The sequence below is a fragment of the Ischnura elegans genome, chromosome 11 (genome assembly GCF_921293095.1).
Source record: "Ischnura elegans chromosome 11, ioIscEleg1.1, whole genome shotgun sequence".
NCBI lineage: Eukaryota > Metazoa > Arthropoda > Insecta > Odonata > Coenagrionidae > Ischnura > Ischnura elegans.
This window is the reverse complement of record NC_060256.1, coordinates 70660326-70684697: the sequence shown is the minus strand read 5'-3', so window position 1 is coordinate 70684697 and position 24372 is coordinate 70660326. Positions and strand designations below refer to the sequence as shown.

Genomic DNA, 24372 nt, shown 5'->3' with positions numbered 1-24372 from the left:
CTTAATTGTAGTCACGCATAATTTTAATCGAATGTTAATGCTGATTATTTCCCTTTACATTTGAAGTGTAGTAATATTTTGAAAATCGGTTATTTGCGAACCAAATGAATATTCGCTGATGTTTGCATCAGAAATATTTCATTTCCTCCTGCTTTATATGTGAAATCGGGATAATTCTGTATTCCCGAATGTTTGCTCCAATTTGGAATACGTCACAGATTTGGCTAAATACGGGCAATGTCTAGAATTCCATTAAGAGGCCGCCTACAGCGCGCGAGTAACGGTTCACTTCTGCGGGAGTGGATCATTTTCTTTGAGTCAATGTTGTTCCCTCGAACGGTGAATGACTCATTGAACGATTCATTTGGAACTCCAACGTCTCACTAGAAGTGGTGATTTCCACTAGAGCGGTTTGTTCCATCGCATCGTGTCAATTTTGTTGCCTTGAACGATGAATGACTCATTGAACGATTCATTTGAAGATCCAACAGCTCACTGGAAGGGGTGACTTCCACTGGAGCGGTTTATTTCCATCGTGTCAATTTTGTTGCCCTGAACGATGAATGACTCATTGAACGATTCATTTGAACATCCCACAGCACTCGGAATGTGGTGATTTTCAGTCGGTACAACAGAATAACTCCCCAGAAATGGAGGAGGTCACCGGCGTACCAACGACAACGTAACGACACCGCTGGGGCGTCTCGCGGCTGCGTCCGACTGCTACGTTCGGTCGTCGCGGTAGGGTGGGTTCTTTCTGGCGTCCCGGTCGCAAGACGGCGCGGGCCGACAACATTGTTTTGAGTACGAAATGCATTTCAGTAGCTCTTTGCATGTGGAGAGGTTGACTTGGAGCATAGTGGAAATGGATGACCATTTACTTCTGTTACTTTTAGTGGAGGACGAAGAAGAAGAGATGGGAACATTACAAGCATTCGCAAAAGAAAGAGCTGAAATTGACCCATTATACAAAACCCGAAAAGAGGAGGGTTGCTAGAGCAATGGACTCGTCAATGGACAATTGAAGGGCAACGAAGAAAAGTTGAGGCAGTTTTTTCGATTAAATCAACCGCAATTTCAATTCGTAGTAGATATGGTAGGGGATGATTTGAAGAAACAAGGAACAAATGCTGTGAAGCGTCCGATATTCCCTGTGGAAAAGTTGGCGGTAACTTTACGGTAAGTGTGAAGGTGCTGGGGAAGAAAAAATATACACATCATAACTTTTGCTTTTTGCAGAAAATTAAAATTTTAATTTCTAAACTTAATTAATGGCTTGTGTTACAAATAGTTTGTTACATTATCCACTGAATTTGAAATCTGAATTTTCATAAATTAAATGATCGCTTTCTTTCACAAATGAGGAAACGTTGGATAGGTATGATGAGGCAATATAGGTGAGGGATTAATGCATCGAATCATTAGAAGCAGAAGGTGGATAGGGACATGGCTGGGAGGTCGAGGGAGTAGATAAGACAGTGGTATTACGAAGTGGGGTATCAAGAATGTGAGTGTTAGATTGTGAAAACTGAAGGTCTGTTATTAATGATAGGATGCCTATTTGTGCTTTTGCAATTAACTGTGGGGATAATTTTTTCATTTTTAAAGCCATGCTTTTCATAAAGTGGTCTACTTCATCGTCTTCTTTTTTATGCTTTCTGATATCCTTGATTATTTCTAATCTCTCTCTTGCCCTTTCTTCAAAATTTTCCGCCAGCTTCGCAGTAATATTGACCGTCTTCCTAAATTTTGTACTCTTCTGAGTGTTATCTGAGTCCGGAGTTTCCGCTCTGGAATCGTCAGAATTTACTCTCTTCTTATTGTTATTCATACCTCTATCAGTAATAACAGAGGGTTTTTCACCTAATTGCTCATTATCTATGCCCTCTTCTTGATCCGAGTTCTCGGATTCTGAATTATCTCCCGTATCTCTTTCGGTAATACTGCTCTGTGTTCTGAAAAGAAAAATTTATTCATAAATATCATCCGAATTTACCCTTAGCATGGCATATGGAAAACCTCTCCATTTTTCCTTACCTTCTTCCCTGCTTCACCAAGTCTAAAAATGACAACTGTCGATATAACGGCCATTTTGATGTCTTGGCAGAAGCAGCAGAGCCTGTCCTGAGCTTATGCTTTCGTTTGTACTTCAAGTAATTGTCCCTTACATTCCTCCACCTTTTTTTACAGTCACCCACTGCATGATAAAATAAAAAATAACAATTAGTCAGCTAATGAAGGAATACTTTTTTCAGGTATCTTGCTACAGAAGAAGCCTTTCGGTCACTGAGCTACGCTTTTCGCATTTCACACAGCTGTATAAATGTGATAATAAAAGAAACACTACAAGCACTGTGTAGACGTTTAGTGCCTTTGTTACTACCCCCACCAAATCATAAGACTTTGAAGAAAAACGCTTTGGATTTTTGGGAGGGATGGAATTTTCCAAATTGTGTGTGCGCCATTGATGGGAAACACGTTAGAATATTCTGCCCAAAATCCAGTGGATCTTTGTTTTTTAACTACAAGGAATACTACTCTATTGTTTTTCTCGCCATGGTTGACGCCAATTGTAAAGTCGTTGCCATAGATGTTGGATCATATGGAAAAGAAGGAGACAGTGGAATATACAATAAATCCAATATGGGGATAAAAGTTCTATCTGGAAAATTTTACCAGCCAGATGAAAGACTTCCCTTGTGTAATAAGCTATTTCCCTATGTTATCGTTGGAGATGAGGCGTCATAGGCACATAATGAAGCCCTACAACAAAGTAGCATCGCGGGCGGACAGAGCCAAGATTATCTTCAATTACAGGTTAACTCGAGCTCGTAGAGTAACAGAAAATGCATTTGGGCTACTGAGTTAAGTTTTTCGTGTGTTTTATGCACCAATATCGGTTACCCCAGAAATATGCGCAACATTGATAATTACGGCGTGCTGTCTGCATAATATATTGAGGGATGCTTAATAAGGAAGCAACAGCGGCCACAATATGAGTATGACGCTAACCTAGACCCACCAGCAAATATCGTCCCTTTGGGAAGAACTGGGGGCTTCGCTGGATCAGAAGGTTTTGAAGTGAGAGACATTTTAACGAAGTTTTTTTTAATGAAGAAGGAGCTTTAAATTGGCAGCAGGAACGTGTTTTTCGACTCAGGAGCAGTGACTGATACACTATGTATGGACGAAGAAATTGAATCGTATGTGTACTATTGATGTAGAGGTACTTCTACATCTACATCTACATAATACCCTGCGAGCCACCTATAGGGTGTTTGGCAGGGGGTTACCAATCACTAACATGCAGCATGCAAGAGGACCGCCACATGCACACCACACAGTCAAAGAAATATTACGCACACTAGAAAAATATATATGCTTATTCATAAAAAAGTTGCTAATGGTTAGTAATTATACTTAGTAGTACTTATTAATAAACATAAAAGAAAAAGGTTTTCTCACCATTCTTCCCTAATTTCGATGCAATCACGGTCCAGGTATTCTCCTTTACTGAGTAATCTTTAAAGTCTATATGCTGGTGGTCGTAAAGCGATGCGTATTTCCTTACTTCTTCTATCAGGCACTCGTCGTCTCCAGCAGAAAATTTGGTAGCCATCGCTCAGCTCAAATAAGACGGCCAACTGCACAACAAAACTGCTCAGCACGATTGCACGACTGCCCGCAGCGACGTCTGCGTCTTGACTGCATCACGAGCAGTCGGGCCGCAGACGTCGACGGCCAGCCGTTGAACGCGACGGCAGAGCCGCCTCGAAGAAACCACTAAAAGGGGAGTACATACAATGAGTCAGTGGCGGCCGGCCGCGGCTGTGGGACGCAGCCGCGGGACGCACCAGCGAAACCAGACCTTTACTTTGCAAATCTATATCTGGACTTCAGTGCATGCCATAATAATGAATAATACGTCATTTTAAAGGAAACTTATCCTCAATTCTAATTTATTTTTTGTTTAATGAAAAATTTAAAAATGTGGGCACGTTAGAGCAATAAATGACTCAGCGCACCATAAAATAAGCCGTTTTGTCAACTTCATGAACTTTGTAACTCAACCTAGAGAAAACTAATGCGTCTAAAACGTTCATCTTGCACAATAAAGTGCAAAAATTAATTTATATTAATAAAATGAAACTTAAAAAAAATACGGCGGAGCGAACGAATGCTGCGTTGTCACGTCTTGCGCGCGAAAATTTGCCTACCAGTAACCAGGTCTGGCCCAGCGCGGCCCCGTTTGGCAACATGACATTAATTAAGTTATTGGCATTCACAAATATCAATAGTTTTATAGATCATGGATCATAGAAAAATTGAAAATAAATTAAAAGTGTTTCTATCAATGTTATTTTTCTTTCGGTGTTCTCTTTAAAATTTCCTTTAAAATGGCGTATTATTCATTATTATAACATGCACTGAAGTCCAGTTATAAATTTTCAAAGTATCATCAAAGGCACATCATATGGATGTGTGTAACATTGGATATTATGAGCATGTCACTCCATATTATAAGGAATCAAAAATTTTAAAAATTGAAAAAAGAAGAAAATTTCAAATGGGTCTCTTTATGTATCAACTTTTAAAAACTGAAGCTCCTTGTTACATTTTCCAGCCTTACATAGATAACTTAATGAAAAAAACAAGATTTACAAGAAATAAAAATAAATTAATTGTACCTATTCATAAAACAACCATGTACCAAAATTCATTTTGTATTAATTCATGTCATGTATGGAATTCGATTCCTCAAGAGTTAAAAATATCTCAACATTCAATAATTTCAATAAGTCTTTGTTTTCTTTTTATTTTTATGATACCTGAATTATATAAGCGTCCGCAACTTGCAATTTATGGGTTTGTATGTTTTTTGTATGGTTTTTGTCTTTGTTTCATGTTTTTGGAAATCTGTATAAAGGTGGTTGTTTGAGTTGGTTCGTTGAGTGTTTCATGATTTCTTCTTTTTTTATGTTAATCTTCTCAGTCTGAGTGTTTATGATTATGTATTTATTTAGGCTCCAAAGGAAAGGATTCCTAGAGCCAATAAAGTTTATTTATTATTATATGGACGCCGACAGTAGTCCACCCCGCGAGTCTGCTGAAAATAAGATCGTAAGTATAAAAGAATATTTTCAGTGTTAAGGCCGTTTTACACGGTAGATGGAATTGCGCAGTCTGACGTACGTGTGAAGGCGCAATCAAAATTGCGTCGTGTAAAGCGGTGAATTGCTAGAACACATGCGAGAATGCGTGGATGCGAGACGGCAAAAATAGCCCATGTTCTAATTTCGTTCATGCATTCGCGCAATTCCACGCCATTTTAGAAATTAATGCAGCTCTAACCTGCGCAATTCCGTGTACCGTGTAAAACGGCCTTTAGGATGCGTATTCGATATTTCAACTCATTTTTTCCACTCATTGATTCCTTTAACTCAATACTAATCATAAGTACCGAATTCGCGCAGTAGAGATAATCGGCGCGGACGCCGCAGAGCGCTCTGAAATCGAAAAAAGGCTGGCCGACTCACAGCTCTGATGGAAATCTATATAATGGTTAAAAGGGATCAATTAAGTTCATAAACTATTTAATCAAATTGGGCTCAAACTCGACTTCACGCAGCATAAGAATTATCCTGCTGGGACTACAAATGAACACATGAAACTTTATAATAAGCACAATTGCATACCCCAAACCTATTTCAATTTATAAGATTTATAATTTTATTTATTTTTATTTTAAGTTCTATCCCAAAGTCGTGCGGTTGATGGATTAAGATGGTCCCGCGCCTCTCCTCTTGGCAGGGATGGCAAGTGAAACGAAATTAAAGTCAAAATCAGTACGATTTCAATAATTCCGTTCCCAGGAGCGAAATGCTGAAACGAAATGGATTTAAACTCTGGGTCGAAACGAAATCGGAGTCAAAACTACTTCGAGACGAAACTAAAATAAAACTCTGGGACGAAACGAAACGCAGGTAATGTTTCGCACCGGTGGGACCACATGCTTCACCTTCGAACAGTTTAGTTTCGACCCACACCGAGTACGTAGAGTGGTTGAATGAAGTATAGGTTCGGCATACCGCCATTAGGTACATGGGGCACTCATATTTTTACCACTAACAGGAGATCGGTGTACGCAAACAGGCCATTCGATTTTTATGCTCGATGCTATAACTTCTCTACATTCTGTCATGAAATGGGTCGAAACTATTTTCTCTTTTTCCCATCCACTCAACATCTGGGATTGAAACTTAACTATAAGCTGCGGAGTTTCCATTAATTTTGTTTCGTTCCCGGGAGTAAAGTTTCGTTCCGGGTCGAAACTAATCTGCTTGGTGATTTTAGTCTCGTGCAAGAACGAAACTAAACCTAGGCCTCGTATTTTTGTTTCGTTTTACTTGCCATCCCTACTTCTGACCATTACTTAGGTTTCCATCTGTGGTGCGAGTTTGATTGCGAGCTTCCGATGTGTCCCCTACTCTCCGTCTTCATTTGTTTTCTCCGAAGCTCGGCTCTACCCGCTGAATTTTCGGTCGTGCCAACTGCGTCTCGTATTTGGCTTAAGGGGAGGAGGGCACGCAAGTGCACTATTCTGTCTCTCCCGACCTTGCCCAAAATAAAAGAGAAAGTTGTTTATGAAGCGCACATATATCCCGTTCTCCAAAAATTCCCTGACTCCCCCTCACCGCGAAGTGAAGGACCGATTCCTAAACGGTGAAAAGTAAGCAGGTCCGAGGTCAGGAGGTTGCGCTACTCACGCAACTGAAGATATTCCGAAACGAATTTTTGGAGTAAACAGAAAGACCTTAGACGGAAAATATCGCTATCATGTACTTACCGTCAACCCTACTGGAACTACTAACGCTCCAAACGCACTGATTCGATGAATAATCGAAGAACATAATCAATGACGAGTCTATAAGGGGACTGAGATGAGAAGATGAGTTGTAGAAACCTAGGTGATCTATTTGTAGGCTAGTAAAATTCAGAGCAAACCCTTTGTCTTGACCACTGCTCAGGCTTTGTTTTTTCTCGTTAAATTCTTAGTTATAGCCTTCTTACGGATTTCGTTACGCATTTGTAGGGTCTGCATGGTTTATTTCTACTTATTACAATGCGTTTAATACTATAAAATACATTTGAAATGCTCTTTTTCTGAAAACAATCCGTATACTCATAATAATACATATCTATACTGCATTTCAGAGATACAGCCCGAAGGTTAGAACCCCAGATAAAGTCACATGGGTATGATTTCTAAAATTCAGGGTAGAGGGCTTCTTCCTTTACCTAGGACTCCTCATATTTACGGGATTTTTTTGGGGAGTGTCCGAAGACCCAGCTATTGAACCCAAGACCTTTTCAATGAGTTGGAGAACTCAATATTCTTTGGACCATCGCCCTACCCCATCTTAATGGACATAAGCCAAACTTTTATGGCACTCAAAGAATCGTGAAATAAAATTGGTTTTAAGTATGATAGAACGATATAAGCTTTCGTTGGTTCATGTAGAGCAAATCCTGAGATAATGCTAGTACTTGTTTCCACTTATTTTCGTATCTTTAAAGAATTTTCAATAAATCCTGATAAATTTTGTGGGAAGGGGAAGATATTACCATTATTATGAAATGACTCCAAGAAATGGTGACTTATTCCGTTGAAAATATGAATAAGGTCTTGTGACGTGGGTTTGGCTCTGAGGTTTCATCATCACTCAATCCAAGAAAATATAAGCTAGGAAACAGTGCTTGTTTTCCTCCATCGACGGGTGATGAAATTTAAAGCGATCTCAGGCTTCCCAATTGGCCATCTCAATTTCCATCAATCAAATACATTTGGTTTAACTTATGTCCAACAAAATGCTACAATTTTTGCAGATCTTGATGGTATTATTTTTGCTACGAGACAACATAAAGGAAACATAAAGCGATCAATTTCAGTATGAATTTACCCGGCTCTCTGGTCACTCTTCATGACGCAACACAGTATCTCCCTCCGTTTTTTAGATAATAATTCACGACGTAGCGAAATTGCAGATTTTTACCAAAATTGAAAGTGCTCCGATCGGTCCGAAAATTGGTTTCTCAACGTATCCCGTGGTCTAGATTCGAAAAATGTCATTTTTTAATAAATGATTTTTTTGACCCCCAAATGCGTCAAAAAGTAGAGGCATAGAGGCAGTTGGCAACACTGCCATAGATACAAAATAGAACATTTTGGGTTTCGACAATATTTCCGAGGGTTTTAAACGATTTTTAGTGGGGGGTCAATTTCTTGATTTTATGCCTAACTTTGACTTAACTGTACCTGCAGATAATACAAAATGCACTGAAAACGGTCGTGAACCTGAAGATTACACAACATTTATTGAAACCGGTCGTGGACCTATATATAATACAAAATGCATTGAAACCGGTCTTGAGCCTGAAGATAATACAATGTTCATTGAAATCGGTATTTAGCCTTAAGATTATACAAAATCCATTGGAACCGGTCGCGAACCTGAATATAATACCATGTTTATTGAAATCGGTTTTGAGCCTGAAGATAATACAAGATGCATTGAAACCGGTCGTGCAGAAAAATTCAAGTCTTTATTTGTCACAAACTTCTAATTTCCTAAAGTGAAGCTTATTCTTAAAAGGTGGACTAATAGGGTAGTTTCCTTCATCAAAGAAAACGAAAGGCATTGATTGCGATTCGTTACCCACCATTAGTGTATTCATAATATACAAATTATTTGGTTTTAGAAATACCGGTTTAGACGAATGGCAAGGGTCAAATTTATCCTCATTTGAAAAAGGCCATCATTTAAAAATCTAAAAGCGTAAAATACGTACTCCAGGAGTAATAATCTTTCGATTTTGGCAATAAAAAAATAATAGGAAACCACCCTATTGTGAGGTAAATTTTGCGCAAACACAGTCAGAGCGGAAAGGAGACGAGAAAAACGTCCGTCGAGTGTTTTTTTTTCTCCGCGTCGCCTCCATCGCCTGACCACTCGTACTCCACGCACTCGCCAATCAAGCGACTCAACCCCTCGCTCCACTTTCCACAGTCCACTCGCGACCATTACCCCCCCGTCCCCATACCAAACTGATGCTGCCGCCTCCACGTATCTACGCTCGCCACCCCCTGCCATGAACCCTTTCATATCACACCGATCCCCCTCACCGCCTATGTCCTACCTTGTCCTACCCCTTCTCCCACGTGATTCGTATACCCACTCCTACACTTCTCTATCTCATCCCCTCTTGTGCCTGCCGTACATTTAACCGAGTTTGGTCGCTAAAAAGTCTGATTTGTCAAAGCGATGTCGTTCGACGGGTCAAGTGAACTTACCACCCGAGCTCCCCAGTCGCCTGCGATTCTTTATCCGTGAAAAAAAAAGCAGTGCCGTGTGATTGGCATTCCCAAGATACTCTATTTACTATCTCACCTTCATCCGTATATTTGTACGAATACTTTTCACTAGTCAAATAGAGTACTTTAAACACTATCCCCATGGAAAAATTAAATCATTTTCTTGAAAAACAAAGATCAAAGAATATTTCAGTTCGCTCAGGACGGGCTACTGTGCGCCGTAGTAACTGTAACTGATGATGGAAGTGATACATCGAAAAATTTTATTCGATTATGTCTTACGTAAATTCATCAGGCGTTCCCGTGACTCCTTGAGACTTGCGAGTGATTGCTTAGTTCTTTGAACCGTTCATTCTACATTCGCAATTGAACTGATTCACTGACGGCGACTCGAGCGTTTAATTGAGAGATAATTTATCAAATTACTTTTTAATTCACAAGTAAGCGGCGTAACTCAAACATTTTTGGCACAAAAATATTTTTTTATCCATCGGTTGGAATAATGAATGTAATTGCATATTCAATCCAAGGGAAATAATCGCATCAGCAACCTCACTTTTGGAAAAAAAGAGAAAGAAGCCATATCATAAATAATGTTTCTTAATTTCATGTACTATACAAGGTGTTTCGGGAGGAAGCTGCAGTACTACGGGAGTATAGTAGGGGAGACAATTTTGAGCACCTATGTCCATAAACAAGGTATCGTAACTCCTTAGTTACTGAGCTATGGCAACTCAAACATTATTTTGGATGCACTTTCACTTACAATGAAAACTAGTTTTTCTTCGTTTTTTTCGGCTATTTATTTAATACTCTGTATTTTTTTAGGACATAAAATAATTAAGGTTGGACGAATATGTGCGATAATAATTGAGTGGGTGAGAAGTCAAGGGGTACAAGTGATTTCTTTTTTTATACAGAGTTAGGTATAGAAATTAGCTATAAAACCAAACGAGATCAATTAGATACTTAGTAGTGCATTTGATTTTCCACTCGATGTCAGCACAGAAAAGAGACTCACTTGTATCCCTTGCCAACCAAGTTTTTGTATATTTATTCTAACAATTAATTAATTTTACATAACTCTGTCGAGAAAAAATCGCTTGTACCCCTTGACTTCTCACTCCCTCTATTGTCTAAAATAATTAATTTCAAATGGGTGTAGTTGCGCAATCGTATTGTTGACACTCGCTCAAAGCTCTCGTTTTATCAAGCTCAAAGATTAAAGGTAAAAAGCCGTTGATATTTCGTTCCGAACAGCTTGAGAAGTATGACGCGGATCGGTATAAGGAAAAGGACGAATATCTTTATTTCTCATAGTCTGAAACAACCGAGAATAAAACTAAACTTGGTGGATGAGACCATTATCAATGAAACGCATAATATTGACTAATTTTAAACTTTTCCCAAGCCAAATGTTCATTTCATAATTTAGGTAATGCACGATGGCGGTTCATCGTTCACGAAGTGTTGTGGAAATAATAAAGCCATGCGGGTCACATCTCCGAGGTCAAGAGAAACGAACGGGATTGATCAGAGTTGCATCCATTGGGGGACGGTAATTTACGAGTCACAAGTGATCGGAAAGTTTCTGCTTAATTCACGTTCCAATCAGAAGAGAGATTGCACTGATTAATATAATATACGATGTGGAGTTAACAAACGACTGGTGATGAAAACAGCTAACTGGGGGAGAACTTTTGACGCCACCGAGTTTACGAACGGGACTTTTCCTTACGTTAAGTGCCCTTGAGCTTCTAAATTTTGTTGATTATTATTTCATAGAATATTGCGTCTACTTCTAGCAACTTCCGATTTGCTTCAATGAAATGTGGATGGAATAAAATCACTACATTTATGTCTGCACTGTATTGAAGCAAAAATGGCTTTGTTTTCCTTTGGTGCTTGCGAATTATCGATTATTTTTTTATTAATGCATTCAATTTTTCTATTGTTTGTTCCAAACTCTGTTAATTTAACATTAAAATTCATATAATCATACAAATTGACGCTAACTGGTATTTACGATTCAAAATGCGTTCGGTCACCGTGAGAGTGTTTTTGGGAAGAGAGCATCATTATTGGGTAGCTATTAGCTTAGTCTTATATCCCAAGGAAAATTCGTGTGAGTAATCTACTAATCTAATGATGAAGAGATAAAATATTGTTATAGATTCCACCGAAATGAAACTAAAGAAAAAGGTGGAAGCCTGAAAAACAGTGATTATGGAAACGAATAACAATGTTTTTCCTTTGGTTTCCTCAGAGAAGTCACAATCAAAAGTCATGGTAGGGCCTTTACTGCTTCAGAAACTTAGTTATCTGAAATCTTCATTCCAGGAATTAGATTAGGAAATACAATACCATAAAACTGGTAAATAACTTTTTTGTTCTTTTTAATTATATGGCAGTGAAAATCAACATATATTAAGAGATACTTTTACATTGGCTAGTGTAGGACAAATATTTAAAAGTACCAAAAACTTTCTTTCTACGAGAGACTGCTGATTGATTTTAACACTTTGCGTGCCATGGACGTAATATTACGTCCTGTTAGTCTTTCTGAAGATTGCCATGGACGTAATATTACGTCATTCTAATTCATTGACTTTGCTTGCGTGAAGGCGTAATATTTCGCCCGTGATACTTTTCCAGTTTACTGCTTAGTGGTCTTGTTATTTCAAAAATCAACTGCTCGATGGAAAAGAGTTCTTTTAATGTCTTGAGGACGAAAATCCTCTGTAGCTACCGGCACCCTTTTCTCAGCCTACTTTGTGTGAAAATTCTTTGGAGGAAAGAACCGTTCGTTGAGGGTGCAGTGACCCTTTTGTCATCCAGGATTTTGAATGCTATGCTTGGAACAATGCTTTTTTATGATTTCCATGATTCAAATAGTTCAAATTGAGCGTAATAAAAATGTTATGCATCTCATGGCGGTACATCATTTTTTGTACCTTTTTAATTTTAAAAAACATTGGGTTTTCATTGTTAAAAATATATATTTAAAATTTTGCAATAAATGTTATTCAACTCATTCATAAAGAAGAGCAAAGTCCATTTTTATTTAAATACACATCGATATATATATATATATATATACTTTTGATGCTAATGTTTTTTAAAAAAATTGCGAATTTAGTGAAATTGGCCGGATTTTTCAGTAGGGCTTTAAAATTAGCGGCCTGCACTCAAAGTGTTAATGATCCTCTGTCGTTGCCCGTGAATTACATTTAATTGCGGGAGCAGACAATTTTTTATGGGAAATATTTCGTTTTTCTAGTTCAATTAATAATTTTAGGTCCCTGCTTTCCTTAGCATATTATCTTGCTATAGCTATCAAATTTAAATCATGGTAACTATGTTCCGAAGTGCTTGTCAATGTATTTTACCACAAGATGGCTCTGTCACTCGTTGTATATACCACAGTCTATGTATTATCACAAAGAAAAACATTCTTGAAAGATATAGAATCTATAGAAAGGAGCTGGATGTGGGAACTTTACTTGGTCGTGAATAGCAAGCAATCTTGTTTCCATGACTATTTTGTGGATAAAATATAATGTCTGTTCTTTTTTTTCTTTTATTTCTCATAACCGCATCCCTGCTCTCTACATTTGGCTCAAGATTAATTATGTAACGCAAAATAACCGTCCCCAGTAACAAAAATTCGACTTATTGGTTTAAAATTTTGTTTAGCGAAAGAAAGACAAAAACATTCAACTTTTTCGTATTGATGAGGTAGACTTATATTTCCTCTGAAATTCATCCATCGTTCCGTTTTCTTCTTCCAAATCAGAACTTCTGCTACTTTTAAAAAATTTTACACATTCACATTCGCAATTGGTTTCTTATATCTCAAAATCCTAACGTAATTTCCATACATTATATTTTTATTTTTATTCCTAAGAATACCTACATGAAATATGCATAAATATAGATTTGGAATTAGACATTCTTTGAGACTATAGGGTTGCCGACTCAATCATTTACAAATAACTCCCAAGTTTCAAAAATAAATAAAAAATTCAAAGTTAAATTGCCTTGTGCGGCATACACTTTTTTCTCTTTTTTAAACTTTCACCCAACTGCTGGAATCCATAAACAACATGTACAGAACTATAATTTCGATAGCGATAGAGTTTTAAGCATCAATAATGTTCCACATCATCGTTAATGACAACAAAATAAAATTGTTGAACGATACTATTACCGAAATTCCCTCAGGCGTTGAAGTCACCATTTTCTCCCCGAGTTCAATTTGCGTTCAGAGACTTATCGATACTATCATTGTTGAAATTTTATTTTGCACCTTATATTTGTAGTTTTCTGTAGTTCATAATTCCCTGCAGAGTTTTGGAAACGAATTCAGGAAAAGGTTTTGCACTGAGCGCCTCAATTATTTCTTTCAATATTTATGCATCTGGCGATATAAAATAAATAAATGTGTTATATTCTTCATTTCATTTCTCCTTTTTCTCAAAAGAACATTTTACTGTTTAATGTTTTGCTACGATGGCATGTTGATTTTTATTCGTTATCCGTGAAACCAATTCCCATAAACGAGAATTATAGTTTTTATCCAGTCAAATTACTGCTATCTTTCAATGCATGGAGAAATTGGAGCCCGTAGCATGATTTGATCCACAATGTATGCGTATAAAATTAAATTTTCTCTCATTATCCTAAGAGAAGTTTGTTTTAAGTTTCGAGATTTGCTTTTAAACTGTGTCGCAAAATGTATTTCACTGTAACGAATATCACATTGAAGGCATTGTGGTAAAGACCATAATTGATATATCTTGAATTTTTGAATTTTTGAATATCTTGAATATCTTTACCTAATTTTTAATTTACACCCCTTTATTTGCTAAAACCGGAACTCAGTACATTCATTTATGATGGTATTTGATAAGTCATTTTTAAATTTGCAGAATATTTAAAATATAAGAGAAAGTTTTTGACGTCACTTACGGGAAGTAGTTTATGTAACTTCAAGATGAAATGGTCATGAATGTGAGAGATTCGTTGCCATACCTTTTTCACGTGGGCGCATAATGCACTCTTCATAGCAATAAAACCTTTCATGTTTATTTTATAAATATTTTTTCAGTTCTTGTATTTTGATTTGCTTGAATTTCGAATTTCCTTGCGTCATTATGAAATCCTATACTAAAGAATTAAACCTTGCTGCTCATAATTTCCTTGAAGACAGCGAATTACAGAATAAATACAAATTGCCATTTCTTACAAGCAGTTTTTACAAGCCGCTCTTATTCCGAATATAATTTGAAATTAAAAAATATCCAATTCCTTGATCTTGTTTTTGAAAAACTACGAATCCGCAATAACATATATTTAGCTATTGAATAACTCTAACAAATCTGAGTTTAATGATAACTATGACTCTTCTTTGCTTTGCAGGATCTTTACTATTTGAATTGAACCCTGACTCGGAATAATCTAACTTTCTCGTATTAAGAGAATGGTATACTTATGATACCTATTTTCACCTAAAAAAACTCGCCTTTGCCTTGAATAAATGCGCATTTTACCATCTTCCTCGGCCATGAAAAAAGATTTCTCGAACTATCTCGTGTGTGTTATGAAAACTTTTTTGGTCTATTTTCTCTTATTTCGGGGAAATTTCATGGAATCATTATGATTGACCCTGAAAATTTAGAGTTTCATCTCGTGCAGGATGTTTACAAAAATTGGAAATTTTAGTGAAAAAGCGACATTCATGAGAAGATTGCTAGAGGACAGGCTGATTGCTTTCATGAAGATGACATGATAATTTTTGTTGGTGATATTATTTGTGGTTTTTATACTGTGTACCTTGAAGTTACTATAAAATGTTTCTGCCGTATAAATAAAACTCTAAAATGTCAAGTAATAACTTAATTTTGCTCTTTTGTGGGTCAATGGAAGTTCTGTTCTACCTTTTCACTAAAATGTGACTATTTTAATCCATAAATCTAGGTGTAAAGCACCAAGTTTAAATGGAAATCAATATCTGTAATACTTTTTCTCTTATATTTCCTATGCATTTTCTCTCTTAATAATTCGTCAAAGCCAATACCTGCGAGATTTATTCTTATTAAGGAACAAGGTATTAGATCAAGCTGGTATCAGTTGCAAATAAAGTCTTTACTTATAATTTACCAAAATTCTATTTCGAGTCCATTAAGAAGCCTTAAAATTACCTTCTTCCGTGATGCCATACTAGCATTCAGTAATCCGCGGGTGCTATCTTTTGGAATGATAAGACACCCTTTCAATAGCTTATAAACCGTCAGTATTTTAAGGTTTTAAAGATTTTCAATGTTTTAATTTATATGCTGTATGAAGATTTTTCTTTTGTGTGAATTTCAGTCCATTCTAATGAATGTGGCAGAGCCATTCTTTGCTTATTACAGTCGCTTTCATTAATTTCCGTGCAACCGTTTCGTAACTATAATGAGCTGTTGCCAATTCAAATGAAAGGCGGAAAAATTGATGGCGAGCTGTAATGGGCGCGTGACCAAGGGGCGCGTAGAGGGGCGTTTACCCTGCTGTAAAAGATTGACGCGAAATGAAGTCAGGCGAGTCAGAAGGTCCTGAATGGAGGTCAAGGGGATATCATCGTTTGCCCTCGAATATAAAATGGGGCATTTTTGTTGAGATTAACACCGTCATGTTGGATTTTTCTCAGCTGCGTTGAAGTTAATAAAATACTAGCAGGTCACCCGGCGTTGCCCGGGAAGGATATGGGACTGGATATATAGGAGACTGGATGGATTAGGCCTAATTTCATCCCATAGAAGACTGATTTCTGTTGTCATTTCAGTCGCATTTTAATCGACTTTCAAAAGATGTCCGCGGGGCAGCGATGAGTGCAATCCAATCCACCTTTTTTCCAATATTTTGCCGTTTAATGTTTGTAATTGCGAGGATTAGCATTTAAGAGGTATGAATTTGATAAATCACATCATCATGAATGTAAATTTCGGTTGAAACCCCGAAATTTTACCATATTTACCTGTGAAACTCGGATCAATTTCTCCATCAGCGACGCGTGTGGCGACTTGTGTAAACCCGTTTAAATGCACGGTGGTTGATAGCACATTTAGAGGCTGACTTGAGGCCCCTCTTCATAATATTCTTGATATTAACCATAGAGGTGGGGAGTTTGGAATTCATGGTCACATGGCAGGATTTTTAGGGAAAGGAACAAAGAAGGCATAGTAACGGTATATGGATATCGATTTCTGTATACCGCGCATGAGATCACCTAATACCCCACAATATTGATCGTTATGTGTGTGTTTAAATGCGTGGACCAAAAATGTCGTAAGAACGCATATCCCAGTAAAAACGTTAGCACCGAGAGGATTAATAGGTTAGTGTTGTATCCTTTGAGATTTTTCTCCTGTGAGAGTGTCAAGAGGTGTGCCTCCCCGGCAGGATGTCAAACCGCAGAAGTTGAATGATGTGACGTAATGCGATAACGACGCAAAGGTCGCGTAGCATGCAACCGAAAGTAGCACTTCGGGGTTTGAGAGCATGAGATCTATGTACAAACTTTAGTCGTAATCCGTACAGCCGTATGGAAACGCGTAGCGGACAAACAAACAGGCATTCTCTTTTATATACATATATAGATAAATATAGGTTCCTTATTTTGTGCTCATATTTTCCGTTTCCAGTCTATTATTGTAATGCTATTTTGAGATATGGTTTTTAACATCAGTAAATAAGTCATGAAGGAGGAAAGGGATACTCTGCTGGAAAAGTTCTTGGTAAGATTAAACTAATTGTTGTGATGAGAATTGCTTTTGAAACCCATAAATTTCGTTTAGGTGAGGGATTTCCATCATGATAACCCAGGGATACCAAGTTAGTGATAAAATTGTGAGCATTATTTTTTTAAGCCATACATGAGATGCATGAGGACTTCGTTCGGTGAAATATGTTTTGTTGGGCATTGTTGCGCTCTCTATGGATTTCATTCCTAAATTTTTCGGATATTTTGTACCTCCAGTTAGGAATGCGGTGATTATTGTGTGAACTGCTGCTTTACATCTGCATCTCAATCTATATATTTCCCTGCAAGCCGCCTAAAAAGGCGTGTGGCAGGGGGTGCTAGTACAACAGGAGTTTACATATTAAAAGACAATGCTCAAACATAATTTCGACTATCATTTATTAAAGTCCTATATAGTTCGAGGGAAAACGAATTCCCATATCTCTCCGTTCGGCAAAATATCTCTCTTAATTTATCGCTTCTGTCGAACCTATAAATATGGTGGACGCTAATATGATGTTCACCGAGTCGCTCTTACATATATCTATTCTCAATTGCTCAAGCCTATTAAGCCTTTCCTTTACTTCGAGAATGAAGATATACCAGTAAGTATAGCACATGTCCTTGTAGGTCGTGATCCTTATTTCAAAATTTTCCAGCTTATGAATCGATTTCAGTCCGTGTTTCAGAGTGCGTGACCATGGGAGTCTCAGTGAATGACGCTGGAATCATTCGACGCGTTGCGTGGCGACTGAGCGTTGGAGAATAATTTTCGAGTTCGTTTCAGGCCACCCAGTTTGTTTGCCTCCGAACCTTGTATTATCCATGTAGCCCCCTCAAAATGTCCTATCTTAAGAGTAAATTGTTCTGGAAGAAGTCTGGTTGAAAGATTGGACGTGGGTGAGCGTTGAAAAAAAAAATATTTGTCTAGAATTACCCTCACGAATTCATGAGGGTGAAATATGATTCGCTAAATACGATTTGGGCTAATCTTGTCCAAGCTGTCCTGTATATCTATCCTGGCCTGTTTCTGCTAATCCTGGTCAAGGATTAATTCTACAAGTGACCAAGGACAGACGATTAGCAATGTATGGCTCCCAGTAATATCTCGAAATAAAGGAAGAAAATACCACGATGTTCCATTCCAACAACCCTCTCCTCCCCTGCCCTCACCGTGACGATATATAAACAGATGCACAACCTTTCCAAAGCACATTAGTCCTGAAGAGGTCCCAGGCAGAGAAGAAGAAACTTTGACCTTTACGCCTCAAGTCGTGGATTAACCCATACGTTTTATTAATTGAGAACATATGAACCGTGAAAGTTTTAACAACTTCATTTTTTAAATATACCATGGTATAAAAAGTAATTGTACATAGATATTCAGGGCAGGGGAAGCGTAGTAACCTAGTGGATTTCAGTTTAGATAAATTAATTTAGTGTTCATTGCCCGAGCTCACTTGTAGCCTTTATTTCAATATCTCCTTCTCTCACACTGGTCCCTATACAGTCTTGAAATGCCATTCTCTCATTCGTGCCTCTGAGCACACTCACAACAGCTGAAGAGGCGGATTGCATCGCTCTGAAGGAGCTGAAGAAATTTTCCGAACCACAAGGTTTAGCCCAAGGAGTCGTGTTCTGATAACCCGGGAGGTGGACTACTGATCGAAAAAGATATATTTAGAAAATACTGGAAATTATATCGAAAGTATTTGATAAATATATTTTCTTATGAAAAGGGTTATACATAGGTATGTACGAGAGGGGAGTCTGGTATACCAGTGGGTAGAATGTTGGACTGACGACCGAATGGTCACGTATTCGTTATATCCCAGGGGTCTATATATTAGCGCAACAGAAATTTTCGCTCAGCTAATCAAAATTTGGTTGTTTTTCCTGGGACCTTCCTGAGTTCAATCCGGAAAAAGAAATGCTCCTCCTACCTTTACCCTTATTGGGTGACTTTCACATGCCAGTGGCTCTTTCTGGGGTGAGTTCTACCCTCACCCATACATACTAACCTCCAGGTTGTATCACTGTGAATGACAGAGAAAGTCTTGTTAGATTAAGTATTAATGCCGTATTTCCATAAATGTCACCATTATTTCAACATTTTTACTTTTAAAAATTTACTTCAAGTAAAACTATTTGGCAATATTGTACACCTGCAATCAGTCATCGCAATCATTCTGCATTACAATCAATCTGCGAGTAAATCCGTAATGAGAGATAGTGCCATGGTTTAATTTACTTGGGCTGCTACAAATAATTGGCGTATGAAGAATCTGTGTAGGTATGAGCAGTGTAAACACTGACACAGTTTGACGTAGCACACGCAGTTAATACCATATTACGGGAAGATAATTAACCATTATCTTACGCACCAACGGACTAGCCATATCGCAATGAATAACAAATGAAAATTACGTAAAAAATTTCCTTGTCATCATGACACGAGCTTTAGAAAAAGTCATACCTTTAATCGCATAAAGCAAAAATACACTTCATATGAGAATAATTTTCGGGAATCATAAATGGGAAACTATTGCCTGCTAATATTTTTATTGAATAGAGTACTGCGTTGACCTCTAGCGACTTCTGAGGGATAAATGAAATGTGAATGAAGTAAAATCACTACATTTATATCCGCACTGTGCACATGTAAACCAGGCTTTGTTTTCCCTTAGTGCTTGCGTATCATCGATTCTGTTTTGATTTTAACATCCTATTTTTCCGAATATCTGCTCCAAACTCTGTTAGTTGAAACTTTAAAGTCATCTTATGATGCAAATTGACGTAAACTGCTATTTACGATTCAAAATGTGTTCGTTCGCCGTGAAAGTGTTTTACGGTGACAATACTCTTCATAGGGGAATTCTGAGCACTATCGATCGAAAACTGTTGCTGCTAAAATCCTCTTTCCTCGCCTCATTTCTCAACTACGGGAAGAGTAAATAAAAGTGTTGGTTAATTAATTAAATTCCCCAGGTACACTCTCATCCATTCTCGGAAACCAGTGCTGCGTAGCAACCGAGAGAGAATCAAAAGGCTAGGAAATGTCGACCAATCAGATGTCATCTGACCCCGAGCATCAGAGCATGCAGCCGGACGGTAACGGATTGAAGGGTAACTGCCCCCCCGTAATTTCCCGAAAAAATAAAAAGATGGTAATATTTAAGGTGACTCTCCGATCAAGTTTTTTTTTTATTTCACAAACTTAACAAATGATGCTAAAAAATAATGAATGTATAAAAGCTACCTCTCCATGCATTATCGCTTAGACGTATTGCATGCCACCAAGACGCCGCGGAATGCAATGAACCGTGTCCCCCCCAGCCCAATAACAACGGCCTCAATCCGTCCTGAGTCTGTGCTATATATCAGTACTACGTACCATGATGGGGAAGTGCAGATCGTTCTTGGTAACGTCTCTTCGCGAAGTGTTAACCGGTGGAGAATTCATAGATAATCACCTGCTTATTCCTTGAGAAGTTCTCAGATCAATTTTCAATTGATTGGATTATCCCTAAGATTAATGAGACGGATTTTTTTACCCTGTCGAGATTATATCTGTCAGAAATATTGTGAAAATCAACAAGCGTCAACCAATGAAAGATATTTGAGGTCTTATTTTTATGTAGAATTTTCACCAGTAGATCTCTGGGTAGGGTAAAAAGGTAGGTATAGGTATTTTAATCAGCATATTTTTTTACTGTTCTGGATGAATGCAGCTCCCGGTACTGGTGTAAATAAAATTTGAAAATTTTCAATTTTCAGCGCTTAATACAGTAATATGAATAATAGGGTGGTTTCCTATTATTTTTTATTGCCTAAATCGAAAGATTATTACTCCTGGAGTACGTATTTCACGCTTTTAGGTTTTTAAATGACAATATCTATTTTCCGCGATTAAACGAAAAGTTAGAATTTTCAAGCGCGAAAACGCGACGGGTAAGTATGAATGCCGGGAAATCTCCGTGTGACGTCGTTCTGGTTCCCGCTGCCGCAAGTGAGGTGACCTTGGGGCGAGGCTCTGAGCGCTGATACGACGCAGGATGCTAGCAGGTAGAAGAGTACCATGCCAGCTGGTAGCGCTTGGCTTAAATAAGGATTATTAATACCTTATCAATCGAAGGAAACTTTCCGACCTTAGGCAGTTTTAATAGGTGATTATTAAGAGATGTTTCCCTGAGCTCTGTGCCTCAGGCATGCATTGGTAACCTCAGACGATGTAAAACTCCTATCTACTCGTATAGAAACTAGGTCCCTGTGACGTCACGTGGAGTGGCATCGCATGGGCGCCAATCTGGCCTTTTTCAAATGACGATAAATTTGACCCTTGCCATTCGTCTAAACCGGTATTTCTAAAACCAAATAATTTATATATTATGAATACACTAATGGTGGGTAACGAATCGCTATCATTGCCTTTCGTTTTCTTTGATGAAGGAAACTACATATTAGTGTTATTTTCATGGTTTTCCGTGGTCGGTCGTTGAGTGTTAAATTAAATAGTGTGGAAATTAAAATTTGTGTTCTATCAATAATAATCATGATCATAATATATATCGGAATCATTTTCTGAAGTTATCTGTACACGAATATGTAATTAGTTAATCAGAGGATGTAAATAGTAATTCCAACGGGGAAAATAGTTTTTATGGTTGCAGTATTCCTGAATCTGTTAAATTGTGTCAATTTGCTCCAATAATAGAGCAAGCGTGTGTGATTTTACGCGTGCCTGGAAGTTTACAGCTCTTTCATGCTTTCAACCGCGAACTCAACACTACCACGCTTGTTAATGCGTCCTCAGTTTTGTTTGCGTAAATATTGTCCCGCGAACAGCGTATCGCCGGAGTGCACGCGGAAATAAAAAAGAAATATCCGCTTCTGTTTCCTGAAAATTTCAAACTGCGCCATTGACGAGGCAAAAGATATTTAGCTCGCGCAGAAAACTTTTAGATCGACAGGCGACGCACTCCACCCCGCTCTGTAATCCACCGTCGTAGATCAATATTTTACCTTGGCTTATTTTTCGACATCTCAGCCGGAGCAATTGTTTTCGGTAAAAATATATATTAAAATAGATTTTAAGAAAACATACTTTTATTTAACCAAGTAATAAAATGCACTGAAAAGTAAAATAAAATAACTTTTAATTTCTCGGAGAATGTAGCGTCGAGCTGAGGTGAATTGGGAAAAATTGAGGGAATATTTATAAGGGAGGAATTGGCGATATTAATATCTAACCTAATCAGCATCCCCGCTTTATTCTGCAAGTAATGATATGTTAATTTTTACTTTTTAGTGCATCTTATACTGGTTTTTGATAAAGTGTGTTTCGATAGTCTTATTTTTTACATTTTTATTTTACACTTTTTAGTGAAGAATCATATCATCGACTAAACCGGTGCTGTTCAAGAAATTTCAGCCAAAAACTTCATCACTAACGTCATCTATTGAGAAAATTTTAGAATATATTTTTCACGTGGAAATTTAGTTAATTAATTAGAGAAAAATGGAAAAAGATCTCAAAGGTTTGATCATTGAATATTGCATTGCCATCAGGATCAAGCAAGTGCTCAAAATTTCAAGCCGATCCGACAATAAGAAGTGGGTCAAAAATCAATTACCAGCTTGAAACATCGATGAAACAGACAAACAAAAGAAGCATGTTGAGAAAAAGCGTGTAAAAAGAGGGACTTATTACTCGGTCTCCATATTTCCATTTTAGAAAGTTCCTTAGAACTTAGGAAATGCTGCCTACAGCTTCCCCGCTCCTCACCAAATGAAATCGTTCGTTGTGCGAGGGTTTGTTAACAATTTTTCAGATGCCGTTGACCCGTATGAGCGCATCTTCGAAACATTTCAGCACAGTGTTGGCATCTCCGTTAGAAATTGGTTAGTTATCCTTCCCCGGGGGCAGAGGAACGGTGCTCTCCCGGCCTCCCCCGCTTCCTCCTCCTCCTCTCCTCCCCCTGCCCGTTCATTTTCCCACCCACCGACTCCCCCTTACGTGGCCTCCATATCCCCCTCCCTCCCCTCGCCGTTCAATGCCTCCCCTCGCCCCGTTCTGACAGAGCGGAGCGCTGTGTGCGGCGACTCACGCCTTGTATCCACTGCTGGCATTCCAACGACGGTTACTATCAACCTGCTAGAAGAAGGTGGCATGGAAGGACATTTAGGACGTACAATGTAGTGAAATTCACGTCAAAAAATTCGTTATATATTATTAATTATTACAATTTATTCAATACATAATGTTACTAGTCGACTATCGCCTGATGGAATGCAAGAGCATGAGAATTGAAGTAGTAATAATAATATATTTATTACATACAATTCAGCGAAATAAACGTCTAAAAATCTTTATTTAGTAGAATTAAATAATTTTTTAATAAATACTGTTACTAGTCGACTATCGCCTGATGGAAGCATGAGAGTTTAAGTAGTAATAATAATATATTTAGTACATACAATTCAGCGAAATAAACGTCTAAAAATCTTTATTTAGTAATATTAAATAATTTTTTAATAAATATTGTTACTAGTCGACTATCACCAGATGGAAGCATGAGAATTAAATTAATAATAATAATATATTTAGTAAATACAGTGAAGTGAAATTCACGCTAAAGAAAAATCTTCTCATACTATTAATTAATTTGTTTAATACATATTGTTCCAAGTAAACTATCCCCTTGTGTTAGCATGAGAATTAAAATGAATGAGTAAATAGCCTACCTGCATCAGGGCAGAGAAAAGAAACAAATAATACACTCATACGTGGATGGAAGCTTCCGCGAAGAGGTGCAGTAGGTGCAGCTAGGCTTCCGTGTTGTCCTCCGCCAAAATTCATCTTGGTGACGACAGTTTCGCCTGCGTTGCATCAGACGTCTTCAGGTTTGAAGTGTAACAGAATGTAGTGAAATTTAACACAGTGAAAAGTGCTTGTCTAATTCCTTATTTATTCTTTCCAACCGACCCAGATTTAGGCATTAAATGTGATTTTCAAGATGGCATTATGTGCCGAAAACCTTGAAAAATGGCGTTATGTGTGGAAACCTGGCTCGTTTGGAATGAATAATAAGTGAGTAAATAGAAAAGTACTTTTCATTATGTTAAATATCAAATATTTCCACCAAAACATGCGGGAAACTGTAACTTTAATAGTGGTAGTCACGTCAATAAACTCGTTCTTATTTAATACGGACTT

At 37.7% G+C, this 24372-nt stretch overlaps 1 protein-coding gene across 1 annotated transcript; it reads right to left on the bottom strand.

Moving 5' to 3' along the window:
- Positions 1-1261: 1261 nt before the first annotated feature.
- On the bottom strand, positions 1262-3786 carry LOC124168085 (transcription factor Adf-1-like). The gene is made up of 3 exons (XM_046546194.1): positions 3466-3786; positions 2038-2197; positions 1262-1955 (listed from the first exon to the last, which is right to left on the bottom strand). The coding sequence occupies exons 1-3, from the start codon at positions 3617-3619 to the stop codon at positions 1406-1408; spliced, it is 864 nt and encodes a 287-aa protein (XP_046402150.1). The 5' UTR covers positions 3620-3786; the 3' UTR covers positions 1262-1405.
- Positions 3787-24372: the final 20586 nt, after the last annotated feature.

Bases quoted from the DNA above. Each gene is read 5' to 3' on its own strand.
- LOC124168085 (XM_046546194.1), bottom strand. From the start codon at position 3,619: ATGGCTACCAAATTTTCTGCTGGAGACGACGAGTGCCTGATAGAAGAA. The intron at 2,198-3,465 runs GTGAGAAAACCT...TTTATCATGCAG, and splicing joins ATCGAAATTAGGGAAGAATG to TGGGTGACTGTAAAAAAAGG. The intron at 1,956-2,037 runs GTAAGGAAAAAT...TTTTCTTTTCAG, and splicing joins TTGGTGAAGCAGGGAAGAAG to AACACAGAGCAGTATTACCG.